We start from the raw sequence: 15,075 nt of genomic DNA on the forward strand, positions 1-15,075 counted from the left end.
TCTCAAAGTCCTTTTTTCTACTGGCCATTCCTCTCCCTATGCAACCTAGCATTCTTTTAGCTTTTGCCGTCACCTTTTCAACCTGTTTGGCCACCTTAAGATCATCACATACAATCACACCCAAGTTCTGTTTTTCCATCATACACATAAGTTCATCACCCCCTAAACTGTACCATTCTGTGGGGTTTTTGCAGCCCAAATGCATGACCTTGCATTTCTTAGCATTAAATTTTAACAGCCAAATTTCAGACCATTCTTCAAGCTTCACCAGGTCTTTCTTCATGTTACTCACACCTTCCAGCGTGTCTACACTATTGCAGATTTTGGTATCATCCGCACAGAGGCAAATCTTACCCAACAACCCTTCAGCAATATCTTTTATAAAAATGTTAAAAAGAACAGGCCCAAGAACAGAACCATGAGGCACATCACTGGTAACATCCCTTTCCTCAGAGCAATCTCAATTGATCACTACCCTCTGTCGCCTTCCACTTAACCAGTTCTTGACCCAGCCCGTCACTTTGGGACCCATCCCAAGGGCACTCAGTTTATTTATTTGATGTCTGTTAAAGGCTTTGCTAAAATCTAAATACGCTACATCTAGCACACTCCCTCTATGCAATTCTCTGGTCATCCAATCAAAGAAATTGATCAGATTTGTCTGACAAGACCTACTTCTAGTGAATCCATGTTGCCTCTGGTCCTGTAATCCACAGGATTCCAGAAACTTCACTATTCTCTGTTTTAAAAGTGTTTCTATTAATTTGCTTACCACAGAAGCAAGACTTACTGGCCTGTAATTCACTATTTATTCCTTACTTCCACTTTTGTGGAAAGGGACCACATATGCCTGTCAGCATAGCTATCGCTACCATTCAGCATTTTCAGTTGGCATAACTTATGTCAGCAAAGGCCTATGGGAAATGATATCAATCTGACTTTGGCATGTGAATGCAGATGGACCCTGAGTATAGATAGACTGTTTCATATAACCCAAAAAGACTGTTTTAAGTAGCCCTGATTGAATCATGATTAGCTAAAAGGTGTTAATGTGTTAATGTCTGATTAAGAGGGTGCTTAGGACAATGGGTCCAGGTGCACAGATAACTAAAGTTAATCAGAAACTATTGTCAGAGGCATACTGGAAATTACATTTGACCATAGCCTATTCTTCGGCTGTCTAGCACAAGTTTACTAAGGAGGGGGAGATTTAACTTCTATTGAAGCTCAATAGTTTTCTATATTCAGAATAAGATTCCAAGCTATAAAAGCCTCCTCTCTGCAACACACAAAAATCTATCTCTTGGCTCTCTGGTCCTCTCTTCTATCTCTTGAGCTCTCTCTTTCTCTGTCTATCCTTCTCTTTATCTATGGAACACGAAGCTTGGACCATCACCCCATCCCCCTTTTCTCTCTCTCTGCCTTTCCCTGGAACTTCAGGCTTCTATGTCTCTCATTTCCTCTGAACTCTGTAAGGCAGGGAAACTGCGTTGCTCTCTCATTAATTGTAATGCTTAATTGTAATGCTTATAAATATTGCTTTTCTGTAAGCCTATTTCTATAATATATTCTTTATGCAATCACCTCTGGCTGTGCCTTTTTGATTCTACTTCCTGGTGAATGTTCAGTGAGGGAACTGAACCTGGGACCTGGTGTTTGTAAGGGCTCCTCTCAAGTGACCCCACCAACCATATATTGTGGGGGCCACTAACAAACCTTACAATGCGCTTCTCCATTCCTCGGGTACCACTCCCGACTCTAGAGACATATTGAAAAGGTCAGTCAGCTGAGCCATCACAACTTCCCTAAGTTCTATCAGCACCTTTGGATGTACACCTTCTGGCCCCATCGCTTTGTCTACTTTATTTTATAGCTCCTCATAAACACAACCCTCTGAAAATCGATTAGGTTCTACCACTCCTCCATCTCGATTCATGTTTATCTTCTGTCATCCTACTCCTGGCTCTTGAGCTGTAAACACAGAACAGAAATATTTGTTAAGCAATTCAGTTTTGCTTTACATATTTCTCCCCTTCACCTTGAGTCTCACAATGCCACTTTTGCACTTCTTCCTATCACTAATATGTCTAAAAATTGTCTCCCCGTTTTACCGTTTCAGCTATTTTTTCTTCCATTTGCATCTTTGTTTTCCTCACTACACAACCAGCCTCTCTTAAATTTTCAAGATATTTTTGCCTGTCTTCCTCTTTTTTTGATCTTTTGTAGTTTATGAATGCTAACCTCTTATTCCTTACCTTCTCAGCTACTACTTTTGAGAACCATAGCAGCCTTCTTTTCCTCTTACTTTTACTTACTTGCCTCACAAAAAGGTTTGTTGCTCTTTCAATCGCTCCTTTCAGTTTTGCCCACTGCATTTCCACTCCTGCCAGATGTTTCCATCCAGAAAATAATTCCTTTATGTAAACCCCAATCTTAACAAAGTTAGTTTTTTAAAAAGTCTAGAATCTTTGCTTTTGAATGAGCCCTCTCTATACCCATCTTAATATTAAACCATACCATGCAGTGATCACTGGATGCCAAATAATCATCCACTGTAACATCAGAAACACTTTCCCTGTTTGTAAGCACTAAGTCCAGTATGACCCCTTCCCGTGTGGGTTCCATTACCAACTTCTAGAACAGTTCTCCTTGTAGAGAATCCAGAATCTCCCTACTTCTAGAAGACCCCACAACAGGGATACCCCAATCAACCCACAGCATATTAAAATCATCTATTGGTAAAACTTCCCCTTTTTTAGATATATTCTGAATGTCTACTATTAAATCTCTGTCTACTTCTTCCATCTGTAAAGGAGGCTTGTATATCACACCAATGCAAATATATTCACCATTCCCTCTTTCAAATTGATCCACAGTGCCTCTTACTTGTTCTGCAGATTCTGCAATTGTGTGGCTTTAATTCGATCTTTAACATATAATGCTACTCCACCTCCTTTTCTTCCTACCTTATCTTTCCTGAACAGATTATAGCCCGGTATAACTACATCCCAGTCATGTTGCTCCGTGAACCACGTCTCCATGATCACCACTATATCCAACTCATCTTCTTCCATCACAGCTTCTAGATCCAGAATCTTGTTTCCCATACTTCGTACTTCGAGCATTAGTATAAACTGCTTTCCAGACATTGTCCCCTTTCCCCATCCATGTAGAAGTGTTCAGTTTACTTACCTGAGTGCTTATACTCACCTGGGGGCTTTGATTACCCTGCCCCATCACTTCTAGTTTAAAGCCCTCTTTAGTAGATTAGCCAACCTGCTGCCAAAGACACTTCTTCCCTTCTTTGATAGATGCACACCATCCCTACTCAGCAGCCCTTGGAAAATCATCCCATGGTCCAGGTAGCCAAAATGCTCTCGACAACATCATCCACGTAGCCACACATTCATCTCCAGGATACGAGATTCTCTGCCTTGGCCTTTACTCTCAACAAGGAGGATGGATGAGAATTCCACCTCCACACCTGTCTGCTTCATCTTCTTTCCCAGAGCCACAAAGTCACTTTTGATACATTCACGAGGGTACCTGGCAGTATTGTTAGTGCCAACGTGGAGGAGCAGCATCGGATAATAGTCATTAGGCTTGATGAGTCTGGCAAGCTTTCTGTAACATCTTGCATTTTGACACCAGGCAGACAGCATACCTCTTATGACATCATGTCTTGTCTGCAGGTGGATGCTTCTATATCCGTCAGAAGAGAATCACCAACTACCACTACCCTACGCCTCCTAGTGGTCATGGATCTAGTAATTTTGGGGATTTAAAGCTTTGGTTCTTCTTCTCCTTGGGATGCGCTCATCGCCTCCACTTCCAGGACAGGATACCAGTTCTTCAGTTTGAGGGCGGGGGGAGTCACAGTACCAATCTTACAGTGTTCTGTAATCAGAGTCCATCAATCTTCCCTCAGACATTAGACTATTCCTCTAACTTTTGCAGATCCTTTTTCATGTTTTCTACTACTTTCTTGGTTTCTACTCTGTTACAAATCTTGGTATCATCCACAAAAAGGCAAACCTTTCCTTCTAACCCTTTGGCAATGTTGCTCACAAACATAACGAACAGGATCGGCACCAATACATATCCTTGAGGCATTCCACTACTCACTTTTCCTTCCTCCAAGTGAATTACACTAACCACCAACCTCTGGTATCTGTCCATCAACCAGTTTCTAATCCAGTTCACCACTTTGGATCCTAACTTCAGCCCATAAAGATTGTTCAAGAGCCTCCTATGAGGAACCGCATCAAAGGCTTTGCTGAAATCTAAGTAAATTACATCTAGCATATGTCCTTGCTCCAATCCTTTGGTCACCAAATCAAAGAATTCAATCATATTTGTTTGGCACAATTTACCTTTAGTAAAGCCATGCTGATTCAGATCTTGTGATCCATTAGATTCTAGGAATTTTACTATCCTTTCCTTCAGCAATGCTTCTATTATTTTTCCAATAGCTGAAGTGAGGCTTACCAGCCTATAATTTCCCGCTTCATCTCTGTGACCACTTTTGTGAATAGGGACCACATCTGCTCTTCTTCAATCACCAGGAACCACTCCAGTCTCTAAATCTTTAATAGGACCAGCCAGCATTCCTCTAAGCTCCCTCAGTATCCTGGGATGGATCCTGTCCAGTCCCATCGCTTTGTACACCTTCAATTTTCAAGTTGTTCATAAACACTTTCTTCCATGAATGGCATGGTATCCACTCCTTTCTCATGTGTAATTTTGCTATACAATCTCAGTTCTTCTCCAGGATTTTCTTCCATGAACACAGGATAGAAGTATTTGGTTTTTCTCATCACTCTCCACATAGCAGTTCATAGCATATTTTAGTTTTGTAGTTCTATTCTTTCATCTTCCTCCTTTCACTAATATACAGTATCTGAAAAGATGTTAGTCTCCCTTTTTTATATTTCTAGCCATTTGTTCTGTCACTTGCACTTTCACTAGACGTATCTCTCTCTTGGCTTCTTTCAGTTTCATCTGGTATTCATTTCTATACTACTTTTTCTTGATTTAATAAAAAATATTCCATTAACATCAACTCTTTTACCTTTATTTTCTCCGCCACTAGTTTGGAGAACCATATCGGTTTCCTTTTTCTCATGTTTATATTTATTTTCCTCACATAAAGGTCAGTAGCCATTTTATTGCTCCTTTCAGCTTAGACCACTGTTTTTCTACTTTTCTCATGTCCTCCCAACCTATCAACTCTTTTTTCAGGTATTCTCCCATTTTACTAAAGTCCATACATTTGAAATCTAGGACTTTAAGTTTTGTGTGGCAGTCATCTACTTTAAGCTGCTATATCAAACCAAACTGTTTGATGATCACTACTTCCCGTGTGGGTACCCACTCAAACAGACACTCTCCCCAATTGTGAGCACCAAATCCAGTACTTCTTTTTACCTCGTGGGTTCTGTCACCATTTGTCTGTGCAGAGTATCTTGAAAGGCATCCATAATCTCCCTACATTTTTCCAATTCTGCAGATGGAACTTCCCAGTCTGTATCCAGCAGATTGAAATCACCCAAAAGCAGCACCTCTTCTTTCTTTCCCTACTTTGAATATCTGCAATCAAATTTTTATTGATTTGCTGCGATTGAGTAGAAGGTCTGTATACTGTATTCATCATCACACCCCCCCTGATCTGGCCAATCACCACCAACATATTCAGGAACTTTCAGGCTATTGACCCTGGATCCCTATCCACCGCTGTTTCATCCCTCTCCTCAACTACCATATCACACAAGACTGTCAACAAAGCCGTCCTCTCCTATAATACCTTTTTCTTCTCTGCTCTAGATATCCTTGCTCCTCCAATTTCACATCCTGTTAGGCAGCCCTGGCTGATCACCTGCATTCGCTACCTGTGCTTATGTGCCAGTTCCAAAGAATGTCTCTGACTTAAATCCTGTGTGCACGCTGACTTCATACATTTCAAATTCATGCTGACATTACTCCAGTCTGCCCTCTCACTGGCCAAACAAGAATACTATACCCACTTAACCACCCCTCTTAGCTCCAATCCTCTCCATCTCTTTACCACGCTAAACTCGCTACTCAAAGCACCCTCACCTCCTATCCCCCTTCAATTTCTTCCCAAATTATGGCAGAGTTCTAAAATAAGATCCTAAAGACTCACCTTCAGCTCTCAACCAGCTGCCTCCCCCTCCACCTGTCCCTTCTGTTAACCTCCCATCAACACCTGCCACCCTCTCCTCCTTCTCCGTAATCACTAAGGAGGAAACCGCACATCCCTCTTCCTCCAAATTCACTATCTACTCCTCTGATCTGATTCCCACTCACCTACTCGGTGCTATCTCGCCTGCTATCATCCTTCCTATCTGTCATATCCTCAACCTATTGCTTTCTACTGCAACTGTCCCTGATGCCTTCAAACATGCTGTTGTCACACCCCTCTTCAAAAAACCCTCATTGGACCTCACGTGCCCCTCCTACTATTGCCCCATCTCCCTCCTCCCCTTCTTATCCAAGTTAATTGCATGTGCTGTTCACCGCTGTTGCCTGGACTTCCTCTCCTCCCAAGCTATTCTAGATCCAATTTATTCAGGCTTTCGCCCACTGCACTCCACGGAAACTGCCCTTACTAAAGTTTCCAATTACCTGCTCCAGATCATATCCTAAGGCCTTTACTCTATCCTCATCCTTCTTGATCCATCTGCCACCTTTGATATTGTTGATCACTGCCTACTCCTTGAAACGCTGTCTTCACTGGGATTCCAGGGTTCTGCGCTCTCCTGGTTTTCTTTCTATATCTCCTATTGCACTTTCAGTGTATGCAATGGTGGTTCCTCCTCTACAACCTTCCCCCTATTGATTGGTGTACCTCAAGGCTATATTCTAGGACCACTCCTTTTCTCAATCTACACTTACTCACTTACTACAAGGATTCAAGAAAAGGTTGGATAAGTTCCTGCTGGAACAGAACATACGCAGGTAAGGCTAGACTCAAATAGTGCACTGGTCTTTGACCTAAGGGCCGCCGCGTGCTGGGCACAATGGACCACTGGTCTGACCCAGCAGCGGCAAATCTTGTGTTCTTATGACCTTCTCCCATGACTTCCAGTATCACCTCCATGCTGATGACTCCCAGATCTACCTGTCCACACCAGATATCTCTACTTAAACCCAGACCAGATTCTCAGCCTGCCTGTCCCACATTGCTGCTTGGATGTCTCACTGCCCTCTAAAACTAAATACGGCTAAATGGAGGTGCTGATCTTCCTGCCAAAACCCATCTCCCTGCTTTTCCCATTCTCTGTGGACAACACTCTCATCCTCCCTTATTTGTCTGCTTGCAATCTCGGCGTCATCTTTGAATTCTCTTTTTCCTTCACCGCCCAGATACAACATATTGCTAAAATCTGCCGCTTCTTCCTGTATAATATTTCCAAAATTCAATCCTTTCTCTCTGAGCACACTACCAAAACCTTTATCCACACCCTCATTAACATCACGCTTAGACTACTGCAACAGGCTTTCTGCTTAGCAATCTTGCTCCCCTACATCCATCCAGAATTCAGCTGCATGACTCATATTCTGGGAGAGCTGCCATACTCATATTACCCCTCTCTTAAAGTCGAGGAACGAGGAAAACAAATGGGATATAGTACTGCCAGTGTACAAACTCTATAGAAGAGACAGAACTCACAAGAAGGGTGGAGGAATAGCACTATATATAAAGGACACCATTCAATCGACCAGAGTAGATATGGAAACAAAGGCGGAAGGATTGAATCCCACCAACATACTGCCCTAACCACTGCTCCAGATACACCCATTTTAGCTCCGGGCGTACAGTGGGATTCAGAGGCAAAGTCCCGAGACACATCCAGAAAATCAGTTTGATTATGAGCCCTATATAGTCTAAATTTCTCAGCAAGGATTTTTTTTCCTTCTATAATAAAATATAGCCTATCATTACAATATAGTCTCTGTCTTTCCATGTATTTCCAAATCCTTCTATGTACCTAAAGCCTTTATTACGACAGCAGGCTTTGAGCCACCTATTGAAATCCTCTATATTTTACACTCTTTCGTCCCACTTTCCATATATAGGCAGTATTTCTGAAAAAGCTACATCCTTTACAAAAGGTTTTAAGCCCTCCCCTAGCTACCAAAAAGCTTTCTCTACTGCAAGTGGGGAGTTGTTGACCAGGTCATTTGTTTCCAGATGAAGAATGGGAACGGGGACAAATTATGTCCCCATGTCTGGCTCCACTCTGACTCCTATCCCAAACCAACTGGAGAGTGCTGTTACAGTCAGAACTGATTTTCAGCAGCACTGTGCAGTTAATGAGCATTAAATATCAACAGTTGGCCAGCTCATCATGGTTTTTAATCAGGCAGAACCTATCCTGCCCACTTAAACACACACTAATATCAACCCCCTATATACTTGAAGAAAATGTAAATAAAACCAGAACTATGTTCAAATAAAACTAAAATATGTTTGTTTGTTTTTTCCCAAAACTAGGCTCAGAAACAAAGAAGATTCCACCACCTTCATCTGGAATAGATTTTGGTAAGTATGAAATTACATTTGTAAAACAGATGGACTGCCATCCAGGTTTTAGTTTAAAAATAAATTTATATACCGCTGATCTACAATTCTTAGCAGTTTACAAAATACACACATAAATTATGATGAAAGATTATTTCAATTCTTGTTTTCCCACCTTTTCAGTCATGTTTGTCCATTGGGTGAAATTCAAAGGCCAGTTATATCTGTTTTGGTTTTATGCAAGTAACCAATTAGAGGATTGTTCAGCATTATTCATCTGAGGAGAACAAATTTCAAAGGCTCCAGGGATTAACCATAGAGTTATCTCCATATCACTGTATAGCATTTGAAATGTGTGCCAGTTGGAGTAGGGCTAGTCTCAGGGCCAGTGGCGTACCTAGCATATGTGATACCCAGTGCCCATCATTTTTTGGCACACCCTCCCCCCCATCTGTACGAAAAACATGATTTTTAGTAACAAGCCACATGTCACACATGAGTACCTAGGAAAAGGCAGCATCTTACATACTGCAGTGAGCAGTACATCAATACACCCATTGTAAAACTAAACAAGCCAGATTAGTAAAGATCAATCCTGCAGTCAATCCTAACAAAAAAACATGTGTTTCGAACACACAGAACACAGAAAACACCTTCGTCTAGTATGGAATATGTCATCACAAACTAATCCCTCCTCCTTTCACAGAACTGTAGTGTGGATTTTAGCCACGGTGGTAACAGCTGTGACGCTCATAGAATTCTGAGCATCAGAGCTGCTATTACCATGGCTGGTGCTAAAAAATGCTCCACAGTTTTGAAAAAGGGGGGATAAAATAGAAATACATAGACAAAGGTTAAATTGAACCAGCAAGAAGCTGGACTCTGCATACAATGCAACACCACAGAAACAATGACACATGTCTCCTAAAGCAATAAATAAATAGAACATTTTTGTTCTATCTTTGTCTTCTCTGGTTTCTGCTTTCCTCATCTTGTTACTGTCTTCCTTCCATCCACTGTCTCTCTTCTCTCTTCCATTTGCTCTGTTACTGTGCCTCTCCCTTTTTCTCCCCTTCCAAATTGGTCTGGCACCCATCTTCTTCCCTTCGCTCCCCTCATAGTCTGGCATCTCTGTCTTCTTCCCTGCCAGCGTCTTCTCCTAACTCTCTCTTCCCCATTTCCCTTCAGCGTCTTCTCCCCACTCTCTGTTCCCCATTTCCATTCAGCGTCCTTCTTCCCCCTTTGTCTTCCCCATGTGCTTTCAGCATCCTTCTCCCCCCTCTGTTTTACCCTGTTTTCCTCTCCACCCCACCTTTCCTCCCTTTCCCCCTCCCTGCCCTGTGGCTGGCGATGTCTAAACTGCCTTCTTACAGCAGCCGGAGCGTTGTAGTTGTATATGGCTGCCGTAAAGGTCATCTCTGATGCAACTTCCGGTTGCATCAAAGATGACCTTTACGGCAGAAACACGCAGCTTCAATGCTCTAGCTCAGGGGTGCCCACACTTTTTGGGCTTGCAAGCTACTTTAAAAAATGACCAAGTCAAAATGATCTATCAACAATAAAATTTTAAAAAAACACAAAGCACACTGTACGTTGAGAAAATGTTAATTATCATTCCTATTCTGGGGTTTTTTCAACGAGGTCAAGGCAGATGACTCTATGAACTGTCACCTCAGTAACAACCATACAAAAATAGACAAATACCCCCCTCCCTTTTTACTAAAGCACAATAGCAGTTTTTAGCACAGGGAGCTGCGCTCAATGCCCAGGACTGCTCTCGACGCTCATAGGCTCCCTGTGCTAAAAAACGCTATTGAAGTTTAGTAAAAGGGGGTCACAGTGTAAAATATAGACTGCAGATATAAATTCAGACACATTTTGATCACTAAATTGAAAATAAAATTATTTTTCCTACCTTTGTTGTCTGGTGATTTCATGAGTCTCTGGTTGCACTTTCTTCTTCTGACTGTGCATCCAATCTTTATTCCCTTCTTTCAGCCTGTATGCTTCCTCTCCTCCACACTTCATTCCCTCCCCCAACTTTTTCTTCCTCTCTCCCTGCCCTTTCTTTCTCCCTGCCTCCCTTTCTTTTTTCTCTCTTCATGCCTCCTTTCTTTTTCTCTGTTTGCCTTCTTTCCTTCTGTCTCCCTGCCTGCCCCCTTTCTTTCTTTCTCCCTGCCCTCCCCCAAGCCATTGCCGCCACCATCGGGGAACAGCCCCCAAGTCACCGCCATCGGGTAACAGGCCCCAAAGCCGCCGCCGCCCCAAGCTCATCTTCCCTGCGTTGGGCAACCAGCATTCCTCTCCCGACGTCAATTCTGCTGTACGAGAGGAAGTTCCATCCAGCTAGGTAGCGTTTGGCTGGGCCAAACTTCCTCTCTGACAGCAGAATTGATGTCGGGGAGAGGAAGGCTGATCGGCCCAGTAGAATTTTCTGGACCTGGCCGGCTGTGCACCCTCCCTAAGGCTGCACCCAGGGCGGACCGCCCCCCCCCCCTTGGTACGCCACTGCTCAGGTTTTTGACCAGAGGGCCGCCACATGAGCGGACTGCTGGGCATGATGGACCACTGGTCTGACCCTGCTGAGGCAATTCTTATGTTCTTTTGAGTTAGTTATTAGAGCCATGATGTTTCAAATCACGGAACCCACAAGGGAAAAAGCGATATTGGATCTGGTCCTCAAAAATGGAGAGAGTATCTCTAATGTTCGAGTGGGTGCTCACCTGAGAAGTAGCGATCATCAAACGGTTTAGTTTGATATAACGGCTAAAGTGGAGAGCGGCCGCACGATACTTAAAGTCCTAGATTTCAAACGTACGGACTTTAATGCAATGGGAAAGTACCTGAAGAAAGAGCTTTTAGGATGGGAGGACATAAGAGAAGTGGAAAGACAGTGGTCTAAGCTGAAAGGAGCGATAAAAATGGCTATGGACCTTTATGTGAAGAAAATCAATAAAAACAAGAGAAAAAGTAAGCCGATATGGTTCTCCAACCTAGTGGCTGAGAAAATAAAGACGAAAGAGTTGGCGTTCGTGAAATATAAGAAAACCCAAGAAGAGGAGAGCAGAAAGGACTACAGGGTGAAACTGAAAGAAGCCAAGAGAGAGATACGTTTGGCGAAGGCACAGGCGGAAGAACAAATGGCTAAAAATGTAAAAAAGGGAGATAAAAAATTTTTCTGATATATTAGTGAAAGGAGGAAGATAAAAAATGGAATTGCTAGGCTAAAAGATGCTGGGAACAAATATGTGGAGAGTGATGAGGAGAAAGCAAATGTGCTAAACAAATACTTCTGTTCAGTGTTCACAGAAGAAAATCCTGGAGAAGGACCGAGATTGTCTGGCAAAGTTACATGAGAAAATGGAGTAGATTTTGCGCCGTTCATGGAGGAGGGTGTTTATGAGCAACTTGAAAAACTGAAGGTGGACAAAGCGATGGGACCAGACGGGATCCATCCCAGGATACTAAGGGAGCTCAGAGAGGTTCTGGCGAGTCCTATTAAAGACTTGTTCAACAAATCGCTGGAGACGGGAGTGATTCCTGGGGATTGGAGGAGAGCGGATATGGTCCCTATTCATAAAAGTGGTCACAGGGATGAAGCAGGAAACTACAGGCCGGCGAGCCTCACTTCAGTTGTTGGAAAAATAATGGAAGTATTGCTGAAAGAAAGGATAGTGTACTTCCTTGAATCTAATGGATTACAGGATCCGAGGCAACATGGCTTTACAAAAGGTAAATCGTGCCAAATGAACCTGATTGAATTTTTTGATTGGGTGACCAGAGAGCTGGATCGAGGACATATGCTAGATGTAATTTACTTGGATTTCAGCAAAGCCTTTGATACAGTTCCTCATAGGAGGCTGTTGAACAAACTTGAAGGGCTGAAGTTAGGACCCAAAGTGGTGAACTGGGTCAGAAACTGGCTGTCGGACAGACGCCAGAGGGTGGTGGTTAATGGAAGTCGCTCGAAGGAAGGAAAGGTGACAAGTGGAGTCCCTCAGGGTTCGGTGCTGGGGCCAATCCTGTTCAATATGTTTGTGAGTGACATTGCTGAAGGGTTAGAAGGAAAAGTGTGCCTTTTTGCAGATGATACCAAGATTTGTAACAAAGTAGACACCGAAGAGGGAGTGGAAAATATGAAAAAGGATCTGCAAAAGTTAGAGGAATGGTCTAATGCTTGGCAACTAAAATTCAATGCAAAGAAATGCAGAGTAATGCATTTGGGGATTAATAATAGGAAGGAACCGTATATGCTGGGAGGAGAGAAGCTGATATGCACGGACGGGGAGAGGGACCTTGGGGTTATAGTGTGCGAAGATCTAAAGGCGAAAAAACAGTGTGACAAGGCAGTGGCTGCTGCCAGAAGGATACTGGGCTGTATAAAGAGAGGCGTAGTCAGTAGAAGGAAGAAGGTGTTGATGCCCCTGTATAAGTCATTGGTGAGGCCCCACTTGGAGTATTGTGTTTAGTTTTGGAGACCGTATCTGGCGAAAGACGTAAGAAGACTTGAGGCGGTCCAGAAGAGGGCGATGAAAATGATAGGAGGCTTGCACCAGAAGACGTATGAGGAGAGACTGGAAGCTCTGAATATGTATACCCTAGAGGAAAGGAGAGACAGGGGAGATACGATTCAGACGTTCAAATACTTGAACGGTATTAACGTAGAACAAAATCTTTTCCAGAGAAAGGAAAATGGTAAAACCAGAGGACATAATTTGAGGTTGAGGGGTGGTAGATTCAGGGGCAATGTTAGGAAATTCTACTTTACGGAGAGGGTAGTGGATACCTGGAATGTGCTCCCGAGAGAGGTGGTGGAGAGTAAAACTGTGACTGAGTTCAAAGAAGCGTGGGATGAACACAGAAGATTTAGAATCAGAAAATAATATTAAATATTGAACTAGGCCAGTTACTGGGCAGACTTGCACGGTCTGTGTCTCTGTATGGCCGTTTGGTGGAGGATGGGCAGGGGAGGGCTTCAATGGCTGGGAGGGTGTAGGTGGGCTGGAGTAAGTCTTAACAGAGATTTCGGCAGTTGGAACCCAAGCACATTATCGGGTAAAGCTTTGGATTCTTGCCCAGAAATAGCTAAGAAGAAAAAATTAAAAAAAAAAAAAAAATTAAATTGAATCAGGTTGGGCAGACTGGATGGACCATTCGGGTCTTTATCTGCCATCATCTACTATGTTACTATGTAAGTGGTGATCAGAGAGTATATGGGTGTGGAGGAAATGTCCTGAATTATCCTGTGGTTCTTGTAATTGTGATTAAATCAGCTGATATAATGGACAATGGTGAAAGCTCAGAGAGGAAACAATAATCATTCCTTTCTGTGATAATATTATTTTACTTCAGTAAGGAGTTTAAATAATGACAGACAACTCCAGAGTTAGAAACATAGAAACATAGAAAGGTGACGGCAGAAAAGGGCCACAGCCCATCAAGTCTGCCCACTCTACTGACCCACCCCATTAAGTCTGAGTGCTGATGACTTAGTTCCTTAGCTCGACCCTCGTAGGGATCCCACGTGGATATCCCATCTATTCTTAAAGTCGAGCACGTTGGTGGACTTGACCACCTGCATCGGAAGTTTGTTCCAATGATCCACCACCCTTTCCGTGAAGAAGTACTTCCTGGCGTCACCACTAAATTTCCCTCCTCTGAGTTTAAGCGGGTGCCCTCTTGTGACCGAGGGTCCCATGGGAAAGAATATGTCGTTTTCCATCTCGACACGACCTGTGACGTATTTAAATGTCTCAATCATGTCACCCCTTTCCCTGCGCTCCTCTAGAGTATAGAGCTGCAATTTGCCCAGTCTTTCTTCGTATGAGAGACCCTTGAGTCCGGAGACCATTCTAGTGGCCATACGCTGGACCGACTCGGCTCGAAGCACATCTTTACGGTAATGCGGCCTCCAGAATTGCACACAGTATTCCAGATGAGGTCTCACCAATGATCTGTAAAGTGGCATGATGACTTCAGGTTTGCGGCTGACGAAGCTTCTCTTGATACATCCCATCATTTGCCTTGCCTTGGATGAGGCCTTCTCTACTTGTTTGGCAGCCTTCATGTCTGCACTGATGATAACTCCCAAGTCCCGTTCTTCTGAAGTCCTAGCTAGTGCTTCTCCATTCAAGGTGTATGTTCTGCATGGATTTCTACTGCCAAGATGCATGACCTTACACTTCTTAGCGTTGAAACCCAGCTGCCATGTCGAGGACCAGATTTCTAACGTGATCAGATCTTGCGTCATACTATCCACGAGATTGCTTTCACTTACTATATTACACAGTTTGGCGTCGTCAGCGAACAGTGTTACTTTACCCTGAAGCCCCCGGGTCAAGTCCCCTATGAATATGTTGAAAAGGGATGGTCCCAGGACTGATCCCTGCGGCACTCCGCTAGTCACCTCCGATGTCTCAGAGAGGGTGCCGTTGACCACCACTCTCTGAAGTCTTCCACTCAGCCAATCAGTGACCCATGCAGTTAGTTTCTCACCCAACCCCATCGATTTCATCTTGTTTAATAATCTG

General features: G+C 43.2%; 1 protein-coding gene across 1 annotated transcript in view; it reads left to right on the top strand.

The window, feature by feature from the left end:
- Positions 1-15,075, top strand: part of LOC117368880 — a 499,867-nt gene that overhangs the window by 70,323 nt on the left and 414,469 nt on the right. The window contains exon 6 of the mRNA XM_033962624.1: positions 8,519-8,566. Within this exon, the coding sequence (XP_033818515.1) occupies positions 8,519-8,566 (48 nt within the window). The remainder of the gene's footprint in view (positions 1-8,518; positions 8,567-15,075) is intronic.

This window comes from Geotrypetes seraphini, chromosome 11 (assembly GCF_902459505.1).
Source record: "Geotrypetes seraphini chromosome 11, aGeoSer1.1, whole genome shotgun sequence".
Classification (NCBI taxonomy): Eukaryota; Metazoa; Chordata; class Amphibia; order Gymnophiona; family Dermophiidae; genus Geotrypetes; species Geotrypetes seraphini.